Raw genomic sequence first — 26,655 nt, forward strand, 5'->3', positions numbered from 1 at the left:
GGAGTTATTGGCCTTTAGCTACATTAGTTTTCCTAGTACTTTTTTTCCTCAAGTAACAGTATTGTGTTGATTTCTTCTCTCATTTTGCCATTGTGAAATTTTGTATTATGATTCTCTTTACTAACTCACTCTCAAGCACTGTATGTTTACTATATTGTGTTTCCATTCACTCATTCATAAAAATGCATTTCTGTAGTACATCTTACTCTTACAAGGTAAACTAAATTAAATATCCCTTCCAACTCATTAATGTTTCTTCACACCTTTCAATGCTTATTGGCCCCATGCTGTTCCCATATCAAAGGTTACCAATGAGTAAGTATTAATATTGTAACCTACTCAGAACAATACCATCTCCACCATCGTGTCTCCATAACTCACTCGAAACTATGGAAAGATTATAATATTAATTAGCCCTAAGGAGCCATCTCTTGGGACTTGAGTAGGTTGCAGGACATCAAACTGTTTCCTCCAATAGCATGTCCCTACAGTCTGCTGCTCATTGTCTCTTTGAAATTTCCTTATAAACTACTTATTTCTAATACACAGTACTACCTATTTCTAACTTTTATTTAGGACTACCATCTTGTACTAACATACAAGTTATACTTTGTTAAATACACATTAAATAGGGCCACTACCCGTTTTAAGAAACTTACTATCAAAACAGCGCTTTCATGAAACTGCATGAATGAATCTGTAAAAACTGTCAAAACCAGTAATAGTAAATGAAATCTCATGACCCAGCCGTGGGAGATCAGTTTAATATCCTCTATATTTTTATTTAGTACAAGTGTAATTTCTCACTTATTTAGATCATATATGTCTAGCATTTTTACTAACATTACTAACTTTAAAGACAAAGGGACTGACACCTCTTAATAATGCAAGGTCAAACTGAACAGACATTCTAATCCCATCGGGAGTAATAGCAGGCATTTGGCAAGTGCTTAAACCATCTCCTGGTTCCCCAGGACAGATGTCACACACAGCTGTGTACAATAGATCCAACTATATTTCACCATAGTGCTAAAATTTTAATCTATATTAAAGATGTTAATAAAAGAGGTTACTGTAAAACTGGACTTTGGATTTCATCATCACCTCAAACTGTGCTACTGCAGATGCTCAATAAAGAGGCTATTTCATCACTCACCAATCTCGATTTTTATTGAAGATGATCCCACAACTTGACATAATCAGCAGGATCACTATGGACACTGTCAAAACTAATCAGTCACTGACACTGTGCCGAAGGTAAGAAATTCCTTCTTAAGAGTTGTGACCTAGCCCCTGAACGCGATCCTGAACCACTTGTGAGTTGACTATTTCTTGAACCCCATTCGTGGCCACATCTTGAGCACTCCAATTTGAGTGAATTTGTCTACAGTGTGAATATTTGGGGGGCTATGAGCGACTCCAGTAAGATGCCTAAAACCTCCAAAGGTGGGCTCTTTAAAACAGTTCATATGATAGAATAAGAGGTGCAGGAGGTTTTAAAAAGCAGAAAAGTAGATAAATCCCCTGGACCTGATCAGGTGTTTTTCAGAACTTTGTAGAAAGCTAGGGAAGAGACTGCTGGGCCCTTTGCTGAGATCTTTGCATCATCGACAGCCATGGGTGAGGTGGCAGAAGACTGGAGCTAGACTAATGCTGTGTGATTATTTAATGTTTATATTTAAAAATATTTAAAAAGACTGTAATGAAAAGCCAGGGAATAATAGGCTGGTAAACCTCTGAATCTCTGATGAAGGCTCTCTAATGAAGGGTCTAGGCCCGAAACGTCAGCTTTTGTGCTCCTAAGATGCTGCTTGCCCTGCTGTGTTCATCCAGCTCCACACTTTGTTATCTTGGATTCTGCAGCATCTGCAGTTCCCATTATCTCTGAACCTTTCATCAATGGTGGTGATGAGGGACAGGACTTGTGCATTTGGAAAGGCAAGTACTGATTAAGGATCATCAACATGGCTTTGTACGTGGGAAATCATGTCTCACTATATTGACTGAGTTTTTTTGAAGTGCCAACAACGAAAATTGATGAAGACAGAGCAGTTGACATTGTTTATATGGACTTCAGCAGAGTGTTTGACTAGGTTCCATATGGTTGACTGGTTAGTAAGGTCAGATCACATGGGATCTGGGGGACCTAGCCAATTGGATACAAAACTGGCTTGAAACTTGAAGACAGAGGGTTTGCTTTTCAGATTGGAGGCCTGTGGCCAGTTGCGTGCTACGAGGATTAGTGTCGGATCCACTGCATTTTGTCATGTACGTAAATGATTGGGATTTGAATCTAGGAGGCGTGCTCAGCATGTTTGTAAATGACATCAAAATAGGTGGTTTAGTACACAATGAAGAACATTGTCTCGGAGTAAAACAAAACCTTGATCAATGGACCATAGCATGGCACATGGAGTTTAATTTAGATAAATCTGAGGTGTTGCACTTTGGTAAGGCAAACTAGGGCAGTAAGACCCTATGGAGTGTTGTCAAATAAACAGACCTAGGAGTGCAGGCGCACAGTTCCTTATAGTTGGAGTTGCAGGTAGACATGGAGGTCAAGCATTTGATATGCTTACCTTCATTGTTCAGAACATTGACTATAGGAGCTTGATGTCATGTTGCAACCATACACGGTATTGCTGGGGCCACTTTTAGATTATTGCATACAATTCTGGTTGCCCTTCTATAGAAAGGATTCTGTTAAACTTGTGATGGTGCAGAAAAGATTAACATTGAGGTTGTTGGTCTGGAGGATTTGAGATATTAGCAGAGGATAGCCTGGGTGTTTTTTTTCCCCATGGAACAGTGAAGGCTGAGGGGTGACCTTATTGAGGTTTGTAAAATCATGAGGGGCGTGGACAGGGTGAATATCCAAGGTCTTTTTCTTGGGTTGGGAAATTCAAAATTAGACGGTATAAGTTTAAGGTGAGAGGGGAATCATTTAAGACCTAAAGGGTAGCTTTTTCACACAGAGAGTGGGCCGTGTATTGAACGAACTGCCAGACGAAATGGTGGAGGCAGATACAATACAATATCTAAAAGGCATCTGAATGAGCACATGATTAGGAAGGTTTTAGAGGGATATGGACCAAATGCTGGCAAACGGGACTAGGTCAGACTGGGATAGGTTGTTGTGGACGGGTTGGAGCGAAGGGTCTGCTTCTATGCTTATGACTGTATATAGAATTCAGGTAAAATCATTTTGTTTCAAAAGGTACTTTATTCATACAACTTTCAAACAAAGACTTGCAAAAACTATTCCAACTGTAACAGTTTTCATACTAAATAAACACATTTCACCTCAGACATGCAGCCCTCTGAGCAAATTATTTCCAATTATAAATAAACAGTAAAATAAATGTTGTATATAACACGCTTCACTCTGTGGTCCTCATTTCATTTGCAACACTCTTGATTGATGACATACATTGTTGGAAATGCACAGCCGAACGTAGGTGGCAGTTTCCAAGCTTACACTATAACATGGTCTTAGACAGTGACCCTTCCCCATTGTGCCCCTGCAACAGCTGCCCCAAATTCATCCCTCAGTATGTAGTCCTGGAACTTGGAATGTGCCAGTTCACAATACTCAGTTGAGGACAATCCCTTGCACTTGAAAGCCAGTAGATTTCACTGATGGATTCCCAGGGGCAGTTGTTGTTTGTCTTGATGTGAATCCCCGGAACACAGAGCACAGAATCCTGTGTCACACAGCTCATCAGTTTGAAGCTCAACAAATTCCACTGCATGTCTCTCCAGAACTTCCACGCAAAGGCGCATTTGAAAAGGAGATGGTAAACAATCTCTTCCCCACCAGAGTGATTTTGACAGCAGCATGTGGAGGAGTTGAGACCAGTTCTCTCGTATGATCAGTTGTTCATTGCCATGATTCACTACTTTTTTAATTTTTCTTTTCCTCTGGGAGATCCACCATTGTTTTTTTTGCCCCAGGGCCTCAAGGGCATTATATGTATTTGCAGTCAAAGATGCTTTTTCTACCTAAGCATCTTCATGAGGGTCAGATGGTATGGCATAGCCCAACTACTTAGAATGTTCTGCAGCATTTAGAACATAGAACAGTAGGTTAGATCCGTTCATTGTGACATTGGGGAACCCCTGTTTGCAAACTCCCTTTACATACTGAGGAGTTATACAAAGAGTAAAGTTAAGCAAGCAACAAATTAAAACCAAGAGGGTGCATTTTTACACTGCCTGCTAAGTCCTTTGGGCATCCAAAACTATTTCAGATTCTGTTTTGGCAGGCCAATGTGTGTGCAACAAACAAAAGGGTCTAGGCCCGAAACGTCAGCTTTCCTGCTCCTCTGATGCAGCTTGGCCTGCTGTGTTCATCCAGCTCTACAACTTGATATCTGAAAAAATTACTGCTTCAGTTCTGAATTAGAGTGACTGGACTGGAGACTTTTACTCTCCTTTCTCCCCGGCTGGACCTGCGGAGTTGTTCCAGCAATTTCTGTTTTTGTTTCTGATTAAGAGCATCCACAAATTTCACAATAATTAACATATCGCTAGAACCCACTGATTTCTTCCACGTTGAGCGGATCATTGCCTCCAAACTTCGGTGTCCTCGTGTTATGGCTGATTCCGACAAACGGCTAGGGGAAACTGACCTCTGATTGGACCAGATCAGCCTATCGCTGACATGGACACGCCCCGTGTTTCACGTCAGTTTCAGAGTCAGGGTGGAAAAGTTGCCGAGGGAGAGAGACAAGGGGGGAAAAAAAAGTTTTGGCAGAAACTTTGGGAATGATGAGAAGTCGGAAGGGGAAAGGTGGACATCGCGGGGATGAAAACTCCAGCCGGTCTGAGAGTAGGAATGTGGCGGAATTTCCCTCGGCTCCAGCCGGCGTCTCCTTGCTGTGGATCTTCCTTTTGCTGCTGATAGCTTGCGGAGGCGGCGGTTTTGGCTGCTGGTATATCCAGCAACAGCTCCACACAATCGCCAGCCTCGATCAGACCATCCAAACTCTGCAAAAGAAGCTGTCTCAGTTCGATACGATCCAGGTTCAAGTGAATGAGTTGAGCCAGAAGGTGTGTATTTATCCTGGTAGGCTTCCCCCGTCTTTCACAGTGAATTGTTAATTTGGGGCTGTTCAGTTATCCCTGGCGAATGGAGTATGGGGAGGAAAGGGTTAATGGAAACCATTGTGTTCATCATAACTTTTTAATTTTAATTTTTATTTATATTTCCAGGACATAGTGCAAATTTTCAAACCTCTAACTCAACTCTCGATGTTGAATAACTACTTCCAACTGGTTTCCATTTCCACCGATCATTTACTCTCAATCCTCCTCCGTCGCCCTTGTTAGCATATACCACTCCGTCCTTTTTCTGCCAGTCCTGAGGGGGGTCATTGGATCCGGAATGTTAACTCTGCTTTCTCTCCCTGCTGTCAACCCTGGTGAATTTCTCCAGCAATTTGTGTTTGCTTCTGATTTCCAGCTTCTGCAGTTTTTTTTTTAAACTTCCAATTGATGTTGGATTTATCTGATTCCTATAATCACTTTTTATGGAACTGCCCAATATGTGGTATTTCATTGGTGCCATAGAGTTGGTGTAAGTTTCAATTCATTGTTTTCCAGATTAAGGCTCAGAAATATCATCTGTGTAAAACTAGCCACAGTAAAATTCAGTATCATAATCTGAAACAATCTGTTGGATTCAAGTCAGCATATTCTTTTAAAAATAAGCTTTGTTCTCCCAGCCCTGCACCCCAAATATCATCAATTGAAAACCACTAAAGTTTGTTTTTCTAGTCAAGCATTATGATAAATCAGAATTAAACTTGTGCGTATTCCTGAAGATGAGTTTGTTATTGCTGAAGATGAGATTAAAGAGCAGAAAGAAAAAACAAGAAACACTGGCGACACGTGCTTAGCTGCCTTGTTTATGGATGCATTTTATTTATAGATATTTTATAATTAGTATGTTCAGAGATGTCATGATGCACCACTGGAGCTGGTGGGTCTTCAACATGGTCATCTGAGATGCTGCCACTTCACAACAAGAGCCCCTCCTGAATTTTAGTTACGTTGTATATTTAAGGCATTAATGTCTAACAAGGCACTTCGCAGGAACATTATAAAACAAATTGGACACCAAACCACTTGAGGAGATATAAGGTCAAAATTTGTTTAAAGAATTGTTTAAAAAAAAATATTGGAGCATAGATATAGAGAGGGTATACTAAAACTTGGGGCTTAGATAATTGAAGGCATACCCTCCAATGGTAGAGTGATTTTAAAATTGAGAATATGCTGAAGGAAAGAGAGATGGGGAATTGGGCCATAGAGAGATTGAAAACCAGGATGGTCAACTGGGCTTTTTCTTTTCCAGAAATATGTGGAAAACCTTGAAGTATCCAATGTTTAGTTGATCTGAAGTAGAAATGCAGATAGGTGAAAAGTAAAAATGGTTAGTACAAAAAAAATGCATGTTAATATAACCTCTTCTGATTAAGATTTTTAATATGTTTTTATTTTAGTTGTTGACCACAGAAGAATATGAACAAAGGCTGTTGAATCTTGAAGTTGCTCAGTCTGATTCGGAACGTAAAGTGGATAAGACAGTAGTAGCTGTGGCACAGATTCAAGCCTCTGATCTGGAAAGTAAGTTGGCTTTTCTTCAAACAGAAGTGAGTGAGCTCAGGAAGAATTTGCTAACAAAAACAGAGTTGAAGCACGTGGAGGATACAATTGAAATTCTCAGAGAAACTGAATTTCCAAGGACTGAGCAGCAAATTGCAAGTGTGAAGTCTACAAGTTCAAAATTGGAAGAAAGTGTAAGCTCACTCTCTGCGTCATTGTCAAGTTTAATGGATCGAATTACAAGCCTAGAACTTGAGAGTCAGGACCTTCAAGCTTTTCAGCAAAGTGCTGAGGAGATGAATGCAGTCAAAGACTTTGTGGACCATAATCTTCCTTCCCTCTCCAATGGTGTAACTGCATTAACAAAACAGTTAAATCAGACAACTCTGCTGACTGATGCTATTCAGTCACAGGTAGCACAACATAGCAATGAGCTACTGGGACTTAAAGAGACTGCTTCAGCCCAACAAGCAGAATACCTCTCCAATAAAGAAGACCTGCAAAATATCAGGTTTAACCACATTTATGTAATTGGGGTGGGAAACTTTGTTTGGAAACACAAACAAAAACAACATATTAAAAAGGCATGCTGCAACCATTAAATTCCTACTGATTTATCCCGTTGGATGAGTCTCGCCTGAATAATACCATTTTCCCTATTGTATTATTGCAGGGAACTGACCTATCAGTTACAAAAGGAAAAGATTTCTGTGGAAGAACTCAGAAAGGCAGTACAAAGTACTGTAGCTGACAGTCTTAGCCAGCTAATAAACAGAAATGATAAAATGGACGAAATGATAGCCAACCTACAAAATCACATCATAGAGGTAAAGTATTAAATCATCAAGGTCATTTAGTTCCAAAAATCTCATTTTTATTGTTGGGCTTGTATGGGACGGTTTTGGGCTTATCAGTGGAAGGATGTTCAGGCTGTGGAGGGATTGCAACAATGAATTACTGGACTAATTGCTGGGATGCCAGTACAGATGTTTGAAGAGATACTGGATCCGTTAGGGCTATATTAACTCAAGTTTAGGAGAATGAAGGGGGATTTCCTAGAACCTGTAAAATTCTACCAGGACCAGACAGGGAAAATTCAGGAAGGGTACTCTTGATGACCAGGGAGTCCAGAACCAGGGGTTTACAGGATATAGGACAGATTATTTAGGACTTAGACAAGAAGTTTCTTCACACACAGCATGGTGAGTTGGCACTGTCACAGAAAACAGTTGAGGCCAAAACATTGAATGTTTTCAGGAAGGGGTTAAATGCAGTTCTAAGGAGTAAGTGAATCAGAGGATGCGGAGTGAATGCAGCAACAGGGTACTGAGTTGGGCAGTTAACCATGATCATTTGGAATGTGGAGCAGGACTGAAGGGCTGAATAACTAAATCCTGCTCATAGCTATATGTTTGAACTGCAATAAAAATTGTTGTGAAGCCACTTGTATTTAATAAAAAGTTGATCAGCGTGCTTTATTGAGCACAGTCCTTGGATCCTGGACCTTCATTTTAAAAGGTGTGCAATCCAAACCACACTGGTTTTTTTTTGTATAGTGTGAAAATGAAATGGCATCACTGAAAAGGGGCCATTCTGGACTTTTTAATTGATCTGATTTTTGTTTTCAAGCTTTTCTATTTGCATACTATCAGAACAGAAGCTAGAGAAACAGGTCGGTACAGTTATTGAAATGTTAAATTACAAAAGGAAGTATACTGCCAGAGCAAATGAAAGCTCTAACTGATATCTAGTTTACAATGACAAGACATTACAGAGGAAGAATACTCTTTCGAACTGCAGATCTGACAAAATGCTAGATGATATTTCCTCAAGAAAACAGGACAAATCATGTCAGGATAACTCGTAGTTACCATTCTGCTTCAGAAGCTTCACAAACTATGGGCCCAGGGATTTGGAAGGCTGCCTGTTTCATGGAGGCGGGTGACGACTTAGTCCAATTAAAGCCCACTGGGACCAATTTATGGCACCATTGGTATTTTACTAGCATTATTGTGGGCACCTGGTGGGAGACCAGAGGAAGGAGCAAAGTAGAAAGGGTTCCAAGCACCAAAGTTGAGATGCAGACATAAATGGCTGAAGCCTTGACTATAAATAGACCTGCAAAGGGTTTCCCCTTGAACATGATGGCTGTAACAGTTCCTGGCTCTTGAACAGAAAAGTACTGTGTATGCAGTTGAGGCTGCGTCCCGTGTTGAGGTGCCCTTGAATTCATCTGCTTGCTTTAGCACCACTTCTCTCCTGAGGCCGCCAGGCTGATAGTACTGTCAGCACTCCAATCAGATCTGCAGTTGGGAACTTGTAGTGAGCAGAGACAATTTAGAACCCAGAGGATTGCCTTAGACAGTATGCTGACAACATAGATGGTCTCGACCCCCCCCCCCCCCCCCCCATATGAGCCTGGCATTAGATCCCAGTTGGAAAACACAATCAACTATGGTTTGCGTTCAAGATAATAAAGTGTGAAGCTGGATGAACACAGCTGGCCAAGCAGCATCTCAGGAGCACAAAAGCTGACGTTTCGGGCCTAGACCCTTCATCAGAGAGGGGGATGGGGTGAGGGTTCTGGCTCCCCCCACTGCATCCCAAAACCAGCCCAGCCTGTCTCTGCCTCCCTAACCTGTTCTTCCTCTCACCCCTCCCTTCCTCCCACCCCAAGCCGCACCTCCATTTCCTACCTACTAACCTCATCCCACCTCCTTGACCTGTCCGTCTTCCCTGGACTGACCTATCCCCTCCCTACCTCCCCACCTATACTCTCCTCTCCACCTATCTTCTTTTCTCTCCATCTTCGGTCCGCCTCCCGCCTCTCTCCCTAATTTATTCCAGAACCCTCACCCCATCCCCCTCTCTGATGAAGGGTCTAGGCCCAAAACATCAGCTTTTATGCTCCTGAGATGCTGCTTGGCCTGCTGTGTTCATCCAGCTTCACACTTTATTATCTTGGATTCTCCAGCATCTGCAGTTCCCGTTATCAATGGTTTGCGCTCAAGATGGATTTTGAATCCTATTTATGTTAACTCTGCAAATTATCCCAATCGATTAACTTGTCATAAGTATAGAGAATGGGCTGTTGTGGTGCAGTGGTAGCGTTCCTGACTCTGAGCTAGAAGGCTGGTTTCATGACCCATCTGCTCCAGAGCTGTATCATCATAATACACCTGAGCAGGTTGATTTTTTTTAAAAAAAAATGAATATTGAGTATGTACTAAACACTGCCCATGTCTTTTATCTGAGTTCATGTGAGTTGACAAAATCGGAAGATGATGTTAGGTAAACTAGGTAAAGCTTTGTTTTATGCTTGAGTAGTCAAGAACATATCTTAGACACTGTATAATTTCCAACCCTCCAATTCATGTTATGATGGAAAAGTCACCTTTTTGCAAGTTCTATTAAAACTCTTTTGTAAATCACATTTGGGAATTGTTTAGAATCTGATTTCGTCAGTCTGGTATATACTCAATTTATAGAAACCGGATATGCAAAATTAATAGTTAATTTTTAATTGTTAAATAAATCATAGAGAAATCCAAAGTTGAAAGTTCTTGTGTTGAGGCCTACCAAAAAAAAGGAGTGTAAGGAATTGGAGATTTGATTAATCAAATGTGATTAAATAAGTCATTCTTCTGTTTTGAAGCTCACAGGAGTGGAAATGTGCTGCCTGAGTTCTTTTATAAGCTTGTAGCTAATGCGTCTCAAGGGTAGTCTGTGCTATAAATTTGCTGATACTATTAATCCTTTGTTCCAATTAATTCAGCCCTTTCTTTTGAATGTAAGGTGTGCAGATTGCTAATGCAATAGCTGTAGAAAGGCATTAAGGAAAATGTGATCAACTGTTTCTACTTGTGGTCAAAGCTTTGTCTCTGTACAATTCAGTTGAAATGTCAATCAAGCACTTAAGAGAAATATTGAATAAAACTAAACAATTTTCTACATAGTGTGGAAGTTGGGTTGCTGACAGCTTTTCCGTGATTTTCAAAGGTCTTTTATGCCTTCAATGAGGACATTTTCTTAAATCTCCTTCGAAATTATTTAGTCATTAACATACAAAAGTAATTCTGTTGATGTGCCTGAAGGTTTGTATTAAATATTTAAATTTTATTTAACTTTCATTAAAAGTTTATTATTGATAGAATTCTATGGTACAACTTCCTCAGCTTAAAAAGCTGTTTTTCAATGATCTTTGATAGCTACAATCCACTTTACTTCTGTTTGGCTAAATTTCATGTTCTAAAGAAAGCAGTGAGCAAATCTGGTTCAAAACATAACTGTTTTGCTTTGCAATGTTTCAGTGGTATAGACAAATTTTGCTTCTGAGGAAGTCACTCCCTTTTAAGAATGGCAGGTTTTATTTTCAGAGAATATGTAGCACATGATGTAAGAACAAATTGTTTGACATAAGATAGGTGTAAATTTATAGGTAAAATCAACTATTATTTGAGCATACTAGGAAATGTAATTTGAGTTTTAGCCAACTCAAGATAAGAAATATTGAAGTAAAAGTATTTCAGAACTTTGTTAATGGACAAGCTGCTACATAAATGATTTGCTGAAGTTTTAACATGAGATTTTTTAACATGGCTGTGCAGATTACTTTCCACCAAGATTGGAGTACATCTCCACCCAAATAGAAGTCTAATGGGCAGTAAAAGTAGAAGAAAAGTACATAGATTTCTGCCCCAATATTCAGATTCAAACAGGTACATGTAGTGTGTGGGGTGTGGGTGATTGTTGAAGCACATTCATGTATTGGATTTCTTTTTGCTATTTTCCTGAAGTACCAAATTACAAGAAAGCTGGCACCACAAAAAAATCCTGGTTAATTCAAAATATTGTAGAATTAATACATGTTTACTCATTACCATTCCAACTGATGTTATTACTGCAGAAGTTAGATTCAGTCTGAAATTTAATTTAATAAATCTTATTTTGAGTTTACTAAACTGGTCTTTCACTGAAACACCAGGAAATTTTGTAGATTTGGTTTTACCATTAAAAATGTTTCTTAAAGAAGATAAAATAGAATAAATTCAGCTATTTACTTAGGTTTTATAGCACAGCAAACATAGAATTCCATCTATCTGAAGTTCATCATTTTACAGTACATAAACATGAGAGATTTTGTTTCCCTATCACATCTACAGGTTTAACTTAAACTAATTCTGTTGATTCTATGGTATTGAGAGTTTGGTAGCTTTTCCTTGAATAATGACACAGTTGAGCTTGGACTTTGTCAACTTAAAATAACCCCTTTAGCATTCTAACCAAACATTTTTGGAATAGAACCTCCAAATCAAAAGCTTAACATTGGGGTAACCTATTTCTTAACAATTCTAAACAAACTCCTTTCTTGAGGAAAAAACATTTCACACATCTCACTTTAGCAAGCAGTTCAGCAAACTGACAGACACTCGGGTGCGGGTAAGCAGAAGAAAAAATGATCCTTTTTAAACAAAAGGTTCCTCAATGTTTACTCTGGCTGGACATAAAACTCTATCAATGTAAGCAAACCCCATTTCAGCTGGGGGTCTCCTTCTCTTATACTGCATTAATATTGCTCCAGAAATACTGACAAGTTAATCATCAACCTCCCTCATGTAGCCAAATCAAATCAATGTGACACTAGTTCAAAATCCAAACTCTAAAATAATTGATTTTAAAAAATTGTAAAAAGCACACCTTATATCAAACCCACAACAAAATGAGGAATGGATAGAGTTGAGCTTTAAGTGTGTGGAATGTCCTTGATGTAAAGATTCATGTAGGGTTTTATTTTTGACATGTAAAAATTTAACATGTTTAAAATTTCTTGATATTATAATTGTGTAAATACTAAAATGAGACCAGGAACTACAAACAGGTTTATTTACTCTCACATAACACTATCATATGTCGTACGTTTGAGTAAGAACAAAGAACATCTGTTATTTAGTAAAATCTGGCACTGTGCTGTGAATGAAATCAATTGGTTTATATAACCTGACATTTATGTAGGTTTGGTATTTGTTGGGATAATTTGATTGACTGCAGTGCACATTGTGCAGTGTAAGGGCATAACTGATGTTAACTTTGTGTTCTTCTGATTTAAAGTATCATGAACATCACATTAACTAACTTGTTCTCAAACTGTCTGCTTGCATTCACTGAAACTCCTTTTTATGGATTTTTGTAGTCTTCTACCGATTGTAATAGTCATGCTAAAGACATCTGTTTTTGTGCCCACATTTCAGCTCTTTCCCTGCCAGGATTAATGCTCCTCCCACTGACCATACAAATGACTATCTAAATATGTCTGTGCAGGCATGTGCAGACATTCCCATCCACATCCAAACCAACCACAATTTGGGCTACCAGTTTTCTTCAGCTTTTACAAAAATTATGCAAGTTATACTGTGGCTGGCTTCACTTGACATCAAAATTAGATGAGCCTGGAATACAAGGTCACGGTCGATGGTTGAATACTTGAAATATTTCCTGGTTGTACACATGTTTTCAGATGCCCTCAAGGTGATGTTTAGGAAAAAGTCCTGGGACATGTTGCTGAAAGAGACCTTTTGAATGGTGGTTGAAAGTTTCAGGATTTAGATGCTTTGGAAGAAGAGGTGGGGGAGTGGCATTGCTAGTCAGGGCTAGTATAGCAGCTACCAAAAGGCAGTTTGAGAATGATATGTCTACAGAGTCAGTTTGGATTGTGGTCTGGAACAAGAAAGAAGCAATCACATTGGGTTTTTTTTAAAGAGACCTGCTAATAGTTGCGGAAGAGTGGATTGGGAGGCAATACTGGAAAGGTGCTGAAGTCACAGGGTTGTAGTCATGGGTGACTTCAACTTTCCAAATATTGATTGGAAACATTTTAGTTGTAATGGTTTAGATGGAGCTAATTTTTGTCCAGTGCGTTCAGGAAGGATTCCTGACACAGTATGTAGATAGACCAACACTACGAGAAGTTACTTTGGATTTGGTGCTTGGCAATGAACTGGGCCAAGTGTTGGACCGGGTGGTAGGAGCGCATTTTGGCGGTAGCCATCATTAACTCTGCTTTTACAGTAGTCACGGAACAGGATAGGTAAATACATACAGTAATTACAATTCTGTTAAGGCAAGAACTGTGTAACATAAAATGGGAACAAATGCTGTCAGGGAAGAGCACTATTCAAATGTGGAGATTGTGTCTTGAGGAATGCATACTGCGTGTGCTCAATATGTTTGTCCCTAGCAGACAGGGAAGATGCGGTCGAGTGAGGGAGCCTTGGTTCTCAAGAGAGGTCAAATGACTAGATAAGAGGAAGAAGGATGCTTCTGTAAGGTTTAGGAAACCAGGAACAGAAAAGGCTCTAGAGGGTTACAATTTAGCCAGGAAGGAGCTGAAGAAAGGGCTTAGGAGAACTATAAGGGGGCATGAGAAAACCTTAGCAGATAAGATCAAGGAAAACTCTAAGGCTTTTTTTTACACGTACATGAGGAATAAGAGAATGACCAGAGAAAGGGTAGGGCTGATCAAGGATTGTAAAGGGAATTTGTGCACGGAGCCTAAAGACATAGGAGAGGTCCTTAATTAATACTTTTCTTCAGTATTCAGAAGTGAGAGGGACCTAGTTGTAGAGGAGGACAGTATAAAACAGGCCGGTAGGCTAAAAGAGGTTGATGTTAGTAAGGAAGATTTGCTAGGATATTTGATGAAGTTGAAGATAGGTAAGTTCCCCCGGGCCTGATGATATTTATCCAAAGATTCTATGGGAAGCGAGGGAAGAGATCACAGGCCCTTTGGTGGTGATCTTTTCATCCTCGTGTCCATGGGTATAGTGCTGGAAGATTGGAAAGAGGCAAACGTCATTCCCTTGTTCAAAAAAGTGAGTAGGGATAACCCTGGAAATTACAGGCCAGTTAGTCTTGTGGGCAAATTATTGGAAAGGGCTCTGAGAGATAGGATTTATGATCACTTGGAAAGGCACAGTTTGATTTGTGATAGTCAGCATGGGTTTGTGAGGGGTAGATCATGCCTCACAAACCTTACTGAATTCTTTTGAAGAAGTGACCAAACAGGTGGATGAAGGTAGAACAGTGGATGTGGTATACACTGATTTAAGTAAGGTGTTTGATAAGATTCCCATGGTAAGGCTCATGCAGAAGCTAAGGAGTCTTGGGATAGAGGGAAATGTGGCAGATTGGATTCAGAATTGGCTGACTCTTACAAGTCAAAGGGTGGTAGTGGATGGAAAATATTTAACATGGTGCTCAGTTACGAGTGGAGTACCACAAGCATCTGTTCTTGGTCCTCTTCTATTTATGATTTTTGTAAATGATTTGGATGAAGGAGTGGAAGTGTAGATTATTAAGTTCGCAGACAATACAAAGGTGGGTTGCATTGTGGACAGTCCGGAGGGCTGTTCTAGATTTCAAAGGGACATTGATAGAATGCAGAGCTGGGCTGAGAAGTAGCAGGTGGAGTTTAACCCTGAAAATTGTGAGTTGATTCATTTTGGAAGGACAAACTTGAAAGCAGAATACAGGGTTGACAGCAAGATTCTTGAAACTGTGGAGGAGCAGAGCATTTTGGAGTTCATGTTCACACTTCCCTGAAAGCTGCCACCCAGGTGGATAGTTATTAAGAAGGCATATAGTTAGCTTTCATTAATAGAGGGATTGAGTTCAAAAGCCATGAAGTTATGCTCCAGCTGTACAAAAGCCTGGTTTGGCCACATCTGGAGTATTGTGTCCAGTTCTGCTTGCTCATTACAGGAAAGATGTGGAAGTGTTGGAAAAGGTGCAGAGGAGATTTACCAGGATGTTTCCTAGAATGGAGGGAAGGCCTTATGAGGAAAAAGTTGAGAGAGTTAGGGCTTTTCTCTTTTAGAACGTTGAAGGATGAGAGGTGACTTGATAGCGGTGTACAAAATGATCAGAAGGCTAGATAGTGGATAGCCAGAGACGTTTTCGTCTGGTGGAGGTAGCTGTTAGGAGGGGCCATAGTTTTAAAGTGAGTGAAGGTAGGTTCTTGACTCAGTGATCAGGGCGTGGAATGCATTGCCAGAGAAGATAGTGGAGTCTGCTTCATTAGGGGTGTTTAAGTGGCTATTAGATAGGCATATGGATGATAGTATTAGGTAAGGGTGGAGGTTAGATAGACCTTAGGATTAGGGTAAAAATTTGGCACAATATCGTGGGCCAAAGGGCTATTACTGTCCTGTGTTCTGAGTGTAGGTCATAGTACCTTTAAAAATGGAATGGCATGCTGTGTGCAGTTCTGATCTCCCTTCTATAGGACGGATGTTGTGAAACTTGAGTTCAGAATAGATATAAAAGGATGTTGCCAGGGTTGAAGGGTTTGAGCTATAGGGAGAGACTGAATGGGCTGAGGCTATTTTCTCCTGAGTATTGGAAGCTGAAGGGTGACCTTTTATAGAAGTTTATAAAATCATGGGAAGCATGGATAGGGTGGATAGGCAAGGTTTTCCCCCCAGGGTGGTAGAGTCCACAACTAGAGGGCATAGCTTTATGGTGAGAGGGGAAATTTTTATGGGACCTAAGGGGCTATGATTTCACCCTCTGCAACTTTTACCATGCAGAAGGTGTTGCATGTATGAAATGAGCTGCCAGTTGTAGTGTTTGAGGCGGGTACAAACTACAACATTTAAAAGGCATCTGGATGGGAATATGAATAGGTCGGGTTTAGATGGATATGGGCCAAAGGTTGGCGAATGGGACTAGATTTACATATGATATCTGGTCGGCATGTATGAGTCGGACTGAAGTGTCTGTCTCTGTGCTGTACAGCGCTATGACTCTAAAAGTAAATAGAACATAGAACATAGAACAGTACAGCACAGAACAGGCCCTTCAGCCCACAATGTTGTGCCGACCATTGATCCTCATGTACGCACCCTCAGATTTCTGTGACCATATGCATGTCCAGCAGTCTCTTAAATGACCCCAATGACCTTGCTTCCACAACTGCTGCTGGCAACGCATTCCATGCTCTCTCAACTCTCTGTGTAAATGTTTTGAATAATTTAGTTTCATCTTCTATAACACTTTCTGCACTGGTGTCATCCTCATTGGGTGTAATTACAAATAAAAATAAAAATGGAAGACATTTCAACAATAGCGGCAGAATATTTAAAAATCACGTCCTCCTAAACTAAACTATACTGGCAAAAAGTGGTCAAATATTTGGGGCTCAGTAGCGAAACTTTACACATTTCATAACAAAATTGAATGTAGTACAAGACTGTTACCCTCAGATGTTACTGATAATTATCAAGTAAAAAAACCATTGTGTAATAATCTCAAGGTAACCCCAAGATCTGCATGTAGTCAACTCCTTTGACAATATTAAAGCCGTGGTATAAATGGACAAGCTTTCATTTGGATTTCCATTGTGAACCAACTTTTGCTGTTACTTTAATACTTGACCAAGTGCAAATAGGTTGGTATAACCATCTGAATATTTGTAATTCAGGTGGGATAGTAATCTTAGTTTTTGTCCTAACTACCATATGCACACTGTTAAATTATACAGATCCACGTACATAGCATCATGGCCCATGTAATTCTGGAGTAGCAGACCTACTCAAAATGACTGGGGAACTGGGTGTTAGTTTAGTAAAATGCTACAAGGTGTACATACTTATAATAACTTATGGGCTCCATATAAATAAGATAAATTTCACTATTGACAATTCTTTTAATGAAATTCAGGTTGCAAGTAATGGGATAAATCAAAGTAAACAGCTAGCAGATGCCTTGGATGAAAGAGTTCATTCCGTGCAAAAGAACTTGGAGAAAATTGAAACAGCTCTTAAGAGCACTGTTGAGCACTGTAAGTATGGTCACAGAATTAAAAATCTTCATTGCCATAAAAGTTCAGCAATGCTTGTATCAAGGTTTTTTGGGTTTTTGGAAATGAACTTGCTAATCTCCCTCAGGCTTGGTTGAATAGGCCCATTCTCCTTAAAACGCTTAAGGCATGGGACTTGATCTGAATATTGATTAGCTATACAGCATCATAACCTTGATACAAACTCTATCCTATCTACAGTGTAAGAGGCAAAAACAATGGAATGTCAAACCGCCAAACTGGAAAGAACAGGTAGCCCCACTGGAATGGTAGTGGGGAGAGAGGACGTGGTGAGAGAGAATACAAGGTTCTGATTACTTAATCTTCACTACCAGCAGCCTTTGTCCCACAGCACTACCTCCATTCCCCTGCCCTGCCCTGCCCCACCCCATGATTGCAAAAATCCTGTCCCCTTCACAATTCATGTCAGCTCTGAAGAAAAGTCATCCAGATTCAAAATGATAGTTTCCTGTCTCTCCATGGACGCTGCCTGACCAGCTGTGATTTCCAGCAGTTTTTGTTCTCATTCTATCTACAATCACCCAGAGGGGATAGACATTGCTTGATTAGTGAGCCAAAGTGGAAATTCTGTGTTTCTGATTCTTACATAGAACATAGAAAAGTGCAGCACAGTACAGGCAAATCGGACCATGATGTTATGCCGTGGACTAATCCTAATCTAAAAGTAAAATAACCTAACCTACACGCCCCTCAATTCACTGCTGTCGATATGCATGTCCAGCAGTCGCTTAAATGTCACTAATGACTCCACTTCCACAACTACCATTGGTAAACTATTCCATGCGCTCTCAACTCTCTGGGTGAAGAACCTCCCTCTGACGTCTCCTCTATACCTTTCTCCTAACACTTTAAAACTATGACCCCTCATGGCAGTCAATCCTGCCCTGGGGAAAAATCTCTGGCCATCAACTCTATCCATGCCTCTCATTACCTTGTACACCTCAATCAGGTCACCTCTCTTCATCCCTCTCTCCAGAGAGAAACGTCCGAGCTCAGTCAACCTCTCCTCGTAAGACAAGCCCTCCAGTCCAGGCAGCATCCTGGTAAACCTCCTTTGCACCCTCTCCAAAGCCTCCACATCTTTCCTATAATAGGGTGACCAGAACTGGACACAATATTCCAAGTGTGGTCTCACCAGGGTTTTGTAGAGCTGCAGCGTAATCTCGCGGCTCTTAAACTTGATCCCCCTGTTAACGAAAGCCATAACACCATGTGCTTTCTTAACAACCTTATCCACCTGGGTGGCAACTTTTTGAGAGAGCTATGCACTTGAACACCAAGATCCCGCTGTTCCTCCACACTGCTGAGAATCCTGCCTTTAATCCTATATTCAGCATTTAAGTTGGACCTTCCAAAATGTGTCACTTTGCATTTATCCAGGTTGAACTCCATCTTCTTCTTCTTCTGCTCTTGGCGCTGGATTTTACAGGATGCTCTGACCCTCACTTACTACCTCTTCCCCACCATACCTGACTGAAATGTCTGGGCACCAACCCATAAATTGATGCTAATTGGCTCAGACTTGAGACTTCCACTTCCATTTGGAGAACAAGTCCCAGCTCAGATGTTTGCTAGCTAATGCAGTTGTACAGTAGTTTGTAGTCTGTAGTGCAAGGATCAACCAGTGATAGAATTACATCCAATTTGAAGAAGTGGTTATCGAGGCCAGATTGATGCATGCCAAGAATATAGGAAACCTGATGTTAGGTTGGCAGCATGTGTGGTGGGGGCACCTGGAGCAGGGGGGGTACAGTGTTAAAGGGACATGTTCTTCAGAGATGGGTATCTCTGGGCGCATGGGATTCCCAAAGGAGTTTCCCAAAAACCCAAACACTTGTCCAACTGCAACCCACACAAAAGCTGCTGGGGGACCCACTAATCATGGGTCTCCCCCTACCACGAGTAAAATAATGGCAGAAGGTGGGATAAGGCACATGTATAGCCAATTAATGCCCACTCAACAGCCTTAATCATCCAAGAATGAGAGGATGACCCAACAACTCCACCATCTTCATAAAATGGCAGACAGGTCAGGGATGCGTGGACCACGTATTGCGTTTTGTGACATGCTGCTGGATGGCATCAAATCCAGCAGTTTTACTTTTGAAATCCGTGTTCTGATGTAGCTACCCATGCTGCCTGCAATCCTTTATTTAGGCCTCAGACAGTTATTGCACATGTCTTAGTTACTGAGGGAGAGTGGATCACTTTTCTGGAAAAAAAAATCAATCAATGCTTACATTTGCATTCATACTACTAATATAAAATTTTTTTTTACTTTAACTGCAATTTAAGTTTGTAATTCATGTCACAAATTTAAGTAACAATTTAAAATGAAGAGCTGTTGGTACTTTGGCTAAAACTTTTTCATGACAATGATACTTTATCTTTGTTTTAAACAGGTCTTTCAGGTGAAGTAAGAACTTATTGTGAAACTGCAGACAACTGTGCTTGGCCACACATTCGCGAAGTTAACTTCCCTCATCGCATATTGAAGGATCCTGTGGTTATGCTGAGCTTGGCTGAAATCAGCTCAGTTGATTCAATTGGAGTAACAGTAAAAGCTGTTGATATTACAGACTCTGGCTTTAAGATCCAAGTTAATAATGTTGGTAATTATAAACTGTCAACTGTGAGAGTAAACTGGATGGCATGTGCATAACAAAAGTTGCTCAAAATCTGCAAACTGCCATGAGAATTGAATCCAGTTGACTCACCAACTGCTCAAAGAGTACATGGAAAGGAAGATCTTTTGGAGACTAATAATCAATAGGAAGACTGCTTTTCAAAGCTTATTGAATTAATTCAATGAACAAGTTTAAAATTAATTATTACCGTAACTGACATTCTACCACTGCAAATGGATTGAATGTAAATATAATTTCCATCAGGATATTGGTAAGTGCTACATTCGAGGAACAAATCTTCACTTCACAAAATGACAATTTTAAAGTAAGAATACACAGCTATGTAGTGTAGGGATATTAGAATCACAACACCATACTTGGGTTACTTAAGGGATTCAGGTTTGGTAGAACAATCCAACAAATTGCTCCATAGTTGAATGCTAAGGCCACAGAAAATAACTAAGGAGCTGTTCTGAGTAATCTCAAATGTATATTGTTATTCCGCTGTTTATTTATTTATTTCGGAACTGAAGTTTGTTCAAATGCTGACACAGAAAGAAAAACGTAACCAAAGATTTTTAATTTAATGCTGAAATTTCAGGTTGCAAGCATGGGGGTCATACAAATGAGTGAAACTATATAAGGGTTGCAACTTCAGAATGAATATAAGAATGTTAGGATACAGTACTAACCCCTCAAGCCATCCCATTAGATCGTGGTTTAGATATAAGTAAACTGTCTCTACCCCATATACCTTGATTCCTTTGTTGAACAAGACTTGATAGTACATCTGTCTTGAAAGACTTAATTGTTTCAGCAGCTGCAGCTTTTTACTTTTGTTTATTTTAAGTAAACATTCAAATTTTTACTATCACTTGCGTTTGTGGAAAGAAAGTCCTTCCTAACTTTGCTCCTAAATGGCCAGTTTCCAATTAAGATGTGACCTTTGTAATATTATCGTATAATGAAATAGCATAGAATCAGAAACTGTCGAATTTGTTTAACTCTTTAAATACCTCAATCAGATTACTTATCAAATTTAGGCTCGACAATATAAGTCAGGAAGGCTCTTATGGTGTAGTGGTAATGTCTGCCTCCCTGGGTAGGAAGGTATGGGTTTAACTCTCTCTTGTCCCAAAGGTGTGATTATAACATGTCCAAACTGTTTAATTAAAACAACTATCCTTTGAGGTGCAGTGCACAACATTAATGCAGCACTCCAAATGGACTCTGACCAAGGCAATAACAAAACTTAGTTTACTTTATTTGTATTCCAGCTGACTTGAGATAAAGGTCAGTACTCTCCTTGCGTGTTTGTTTGCTTTTTATACCTGTTACTTATCTAAAATTTAATTGCTGACCATGTTCAAAAAAAATACTGAGTTTGTTTGCTTTTGGAGTGAATGACGTTACCCTCGCCCATACCAATTTTGGTTAAGTCAGCAAAACAACAATTTCCTTTTTCTTCTTTGTACCTTTCGTACTGTTGGCCCGATATACTGCCCCTCGTTGGCACTCATCTGCAAATTTGAAACTGCGGTCCTTCACCCAAGGTATACAAAATGCAGTAAAATGTTGAGGCCACAGAATATATCCATTGAAACATCACTCAACACACTTGTACGTAAACTCTAACTGTCGCAATCTTGGGTCAGTATTTTGTTGGAGATGCCCAGTCTCTGTTGCTGGCAAAGCCTGTTTAAGGAAATGCCTACTGAATTAAGTAGGTACTAACCGCTTAGGCACTTAACTGGACAAATGTGGCAGCTCAGTTGAAAAGTAGCACCATTGGGAGGATCCGAGATAACAAAGTGTGGAGCTGGATGAACACAGCAGGCCAAGCAGCATCTTAGGAGCACAAAAGCTGACGTTTCGAACCTAGACCCTTCATCTGAAAAAGGCTTCATCAGCTCAACACCTTGTTATCTCCAATTCTCTGGCATCTGCAGCTCCCGTTATCTCTGGCCATTGGGAGAATGGTCGTTGCTGCTAGTCTAACACTCTGAGGCTTAGTATTGTTGCTGGATTCCAGTTCAGGTTTGGTGATCAGGGAGGTGGTTTGAGGGAGATATCAATGTCACAAATTACGCCATAACCTTGAGACAGGCTTTAATTTAAAAAAAGAAGCTGTTGTTTTCACAACTGTTCCTCCGAGGGGTGTTTCATTGTTCAGGCACAAGAACAAAAACTGATCCAGTAATTTAATAATTTCAGTATAAAGCCAAGTACAATGTTTGCAGACTCTTTTTATTTTAAAAGTCTACATTATTGGAGCACTGCAAGTGACTGTCTTTTTAAAAAAGAAGTAATCTTGACAATTTTGGGTACAAGAGAGTTTGTTATTACAGCCATGAACGAACAGTTTACTGAATTTATACACTTTTTAAAAACTGAACTGTGAGCAGTGTTTTGTTTTGACTTCATTGATATACGTGATCAGTACATCTAATTGGAAATACTAGTATGATCACCATAGTGATGAATCATACTTGTTGTTCAAACTGCCAAGTGACCAGCTGTTTGTTCTTGAAATGCTTAATGTGTATAAATACATTATTTGTGTGATTTGATTTCTTTCACAATACAGTCATTATTTTCTACATGCATCTGGAATATGTATTAATTATTGTGATCTATATGCACATAATTAATTGGCCTACATTATTGGAACATCCAATTAGCATCTAACATTAGGAATTTAAACTAGCTCAGACCAGTAGATTGTAGGATCGAGCAAAACTCCATAATCACCGAAAAATACGGGACATTCAACTTCAATTGAAATCCATTCATAGAGATACTGGATGTTGCATATCAATTGAAATATATTCCCATATCCTCTAACACTCGGAAAGCTGATTAACTTCTGAAGAGAAAATCAAGAACTTAAAGAAAACTACAGATTTGAGGGGAGATAACTGGGCGCAGAATCAATATAATTGCTAGCCCTAATTTTCACCTGGGGAAGAGGCTTTTTCCATAAACTTCCACCTCCATCAGGTAGTAAGACCCAAGAGAAGCTGAATCAGGAAACCAAACCAAGAGCATCATCAGGTCAAAGGACATCTAGGGGTGGGGAGGTCAACCAAGCACTGTCTGAACAATAGCTTCCAGACTCAGGCCTGTTCCAAATCAAGAGAACCGACGGCAAGAACCTCAGCAACCGGTTGCACTTCAAAACCGTGTTCTGAGTGATGAGTATTAACTATGAGATCCCAAAGTTGTGACCGAACTGGCAGAGAGAGAAAGGCAGGTGCTGACAGTGCATTGTGACCCCAGGGTAAGAATTTTGATTAGAGTCTGAAATTAAAAATTCTTGTTTTCTGTGTGTATCTAGAGGGTAGTGTTCTAATAGTATTAATCTAGTTAATTGTGTATTTAAAGTACTACTGTTCTCCTGTATAACAGCTTGTGTCAGTTTCCTTGAGTTATTGCAATACCTATTTTTTCTTTCTATAATTACCTTTTCTGTATTTCAACTACACAAGAGATTCTTTTTGCCCTGAAACACATACCTACTGCCTCTTCATTTCACATTCCCTAAATAAGCCCAGGGTCCAGAACCAGGGATGATTCAAACCACTTAAACAGCAGAAAATAACTGCTTGTAAACCAGAACCCTACAAAAAGGTGACCACGGCAGGATACTGGCAGAAGGAAAATGATGTGGTAGAAGGTGTTTCAGAAGCAGAATCTCTGATGGAGGAAAAGATCTCTTACATGTTCAGAAAGGTAAACGTACCAAAGAAAAGGGTCCTTGATCGCTAGTGAGCTGAACGTGTAGCAGAGGATGCAGTTTAGTGGCCTGACAGCAGGGAGCATAAAGGCTCCATAGTGAAAGCAATCTGGTCACTTAACTTCAGTGACAGGCCTGGGTACTGGATAAGAAAGTCATGACTTAAGGGAGGCAGAACAAGGCTGTAGCATAAGGATCAGGGCAGGAGAAATGCTGGATACAAAGCTGTTGGTGCTAATAGCTTTGACAGGGCCAAGTATTGGTCACAGGGAAGACACCGAGGAGTCCCTCATCTATGGGTGCCTCAGGACAGAGAGCATCCACTGTCGCCACCAGGCATGGAAGGAACTGTCTCCTTCCACCAGGGGAGGTTGTCACAATGACCTGAGGTCGAACTAGTCTTGATACCCCTGTCACGCTGCATTCGCCTACGAGGAGGCAACCATCATTTGCACGAGGATCAGGATCACCAATTCCCTAGTTAGGATGATGAGAGAGAAAACAGGGATATGGATGTGAGTTTGCTCGCTGAGCTGGAAGGTTCGTTTTCAGATGTTTTGTCACCATTCTAGGTAACACCATCACTGGTATGTGTCAGCTGTAAGGGGGGGGGGCATTCCATTGGGCAGGTGGTAGTGGCTCAGGAAACTGAGTCAGGACACAAGGCACCAGATAGCTGACTGGGAGCATCTGGACGACGACAACAACACCTACCGGACGATGTTGGGGACACAGAGAGGCGTGAGTGTGCATGGACAAATGGTGGAAATCTGAACAGGGCTGTATGTGTATATGTAGGGGCTCAGAAAGGATCCGTCTGGTGGGGCTGTCCATTGCATTCTAGGGCAATACAGTGGGGATGGGATCAGTTTGGATCAGAGGATGGACTACTGCGTGGCCCCATGACGCCCAACCACTATTAACACCACTGAGCTCACTGCACCCCCCAGAAAATTCCTGCCTATCAACCCAATGGTACATATTGACATTGATAGGTGTCCTCCCACCATCGTGGGACCAGGGGATGGCTTAGTTGGAGTCCAAACTGACAAATTTCTATACTAAACTTAACTGAAGCCCACTTACCCGAGTGGTGCCCACAGGAGACAGAGTGATTGTACTTGGCCTTGCTCTGGGTGATGTTCCAAGAGTCCTACAAGCTAATCTTCAGGCATACAAACACAGCAGATCCATGCACCTTTACTGTGGGAAACGTTAATTCATTAGGCGTAGGAAGATGGAGAAGTTGGAATTTGGAATGATGCCATTTCTCCCTCACTTCTCTACTCAAAGCAGTGAAAGTGTCCCAGAAATTGTTTTATACAATAGAACAGACAACCTAGGAAATAGAGGAAGAAGTAACAGAACTATCAGTAAAACCATAGTGGGATCAGGGGTTGGACATGGAAATTCCTACTTAGATCCGGGTGATCTCCCATGGCTTGGTTTTATGTCAAGTTGGGATCATCGTGTACTTACTGTGGGCCAGTTGTAAGGCAAGCGCCTGCCAGTCCTGACTCAGGGCATACAACGGACCAGGAGTGTAAATGTTGGAGGAAATTGTGTTTCTGTGAGGACTTTTTGGGGTGCACATTGTTTCCCTGTGTAGACCCTGCATCTCACTGTAGAATTGTACTTAAGATTTAAGTTTAGTGACATGTATGTGCACTGTGTACCATGTACCAGCATGTTTTGATTGTCCCTAATCCTGCCTTTTGTTTTCCTTTCAGGGGACAATGCACTGTCTCTCAAGTTATGGAGAAAAAATGTGTGTGGGGATTAGGTAATTTAGAGAGTTGACTTTGCAGTATTGACAATTTTTGCTCACCCAGTGGAACACCCTAGGGCAAAGAGAATCAAAAGGAGGGCATGTAGGATTAAGCAAAAAAAATCCCCATCATCTAAAAATTACTGGAGAAGACCATGGACCTTTTCAGTATCTAAACTGGTGGGCAAAACCCTGCACTACAGCTGTACTGGGGCGGTAGCAAATGCGCACGCAGTCAGTAGAATGGAGAGTACTATCTGGGACAATTTTTCAGCATGAAATTCCAATTTACATCCCCTCTCAAAACATAATCAACCAAAACTAACACAATCTAGCCTAACACAACTTTTACGTTTCGGGACATCAGCACAGACAGTATGAGGCCTACAGAAATACTAGTCATTCAACCTCAATCGAAATCCATTCACACGTGCTCCAAATGTCAGAACATCAATGAACTTCAGAAGAGAACATCAAGAGCTTAAAGAAAACTACAGATTTGAAGCAAGATAACAGGGTGCAAAATCAGTATAACTGAGACAATATAGTGTGGAGCTGCAGGAATACAGCAGGTCAGGCAGCATCAGGGAACAGGAAAGCTGACGTTTTGGGTCAGAACTCCTCTTTAGAAATGGGAAGGGAGCTCAGAAATAAATAGAGAGAGGAGGATTGGGACTGGGGAAGGTGGGTGGAATGGTGATAGCTGAATGCAGGTAGGGAGTGATGGGGATTGGTCCTTAGGATGGGCAGGCCACATAGATGGGAGAGAAGATGGACAGGTTGTGTGAGGTCAAGGACGTGGGGATGAAAGGGAGGCTTGGACATGGGAATGAGGAGATTTTAAAACTTGTGAATTCCCTGTTTAGGCCATCGGGCTGTAGTCTCCTGAGGCAGAATATGAGGTGTTGCTCTTCCAGTTTGCGGGTGGTGCCATTGTGACACTGGCGGAGACCTGGAATGGACATGCCAGCTAAGGAGTGGGAGGGGAAGTTGAAATGGCTGGGGAGCAGAAGGTGTTGCTGTTTGTCATGTACAGAGC

At 40.7% G+C, this 26,655-nt stretch overlaps 1 protein-coding gene across 1 annotated transcript; it reads left to right on the plus strand.

The window, feature by feature from the left end:
- Positions 1 to 4,690: 4,690 nt before the first annotated feature.
- LOC125462629 (uncharacterized) lies at positions 4,691 to 22,712 on the plus strand. The gene is made up of 5 exons (XM_048552847.1): positions 4,691 to 5,052; positions 6,507 to 7,120; positions 7,283 to 7,436; positions 17,326 to 17,446; positions 19,888 to 22,712. The coding sequence occupies exons 1-5, from the start codon at positions 4,768 to 4,770 to the stop codon at positions 20,145 to 20,147; spliced, it is 1,434 nt and encodes a 477-aa protein (XP_048408804.1). The 5' UTR covers positions 4,691 to 4,767; the 3' UTR covers positions 20,148 to 22,712.
- Positions 22,713 to 26,655: the final 3,943 nt, after the last annotated feature.

Source organism: Stegostoma tigrinum, chromosome 21, assembly GCF_030684315.1.
Source record: "Stegostoma tigrinum isolate sSteTig4 chromosome 21, sSteTig4.hap1, whole genome shotgun sequence".
In the NCBI taxonomy this organism is placed as follows: Eukaryota; Metazoa; Chordata; class Chondrichthyes; order Orectolobiformes; family Stegostomatidae; genus Stegostoma; species Stegostoma tigrinum.

Excerpts from the sequence above, each read along its gene's own strand:
- LOC125462629 (XM_048552847.1), top strand. The coding sequence starts at position 4,768 with ATGATGAGAAGTCGGAAGGGGAAAGGTGGACATCGCGGGGATGAAAAC. Across the intron at positions 5,053-6,506 it reads TGAATGAGTTGAGCCAGAAG|TTGTTGACCACAGAAGAATA; the intron begins GTGTGTATTTAT and ends TTTTTATTTTAG. Across the intron at positions 17,447-19,887 it reads TAAGAGCACTGTTGAGCACT|GTCTTTCAGGTGAAGTAAGA; the intron begins GTAAGTATGGTC and ends TGTTTTAAACAG.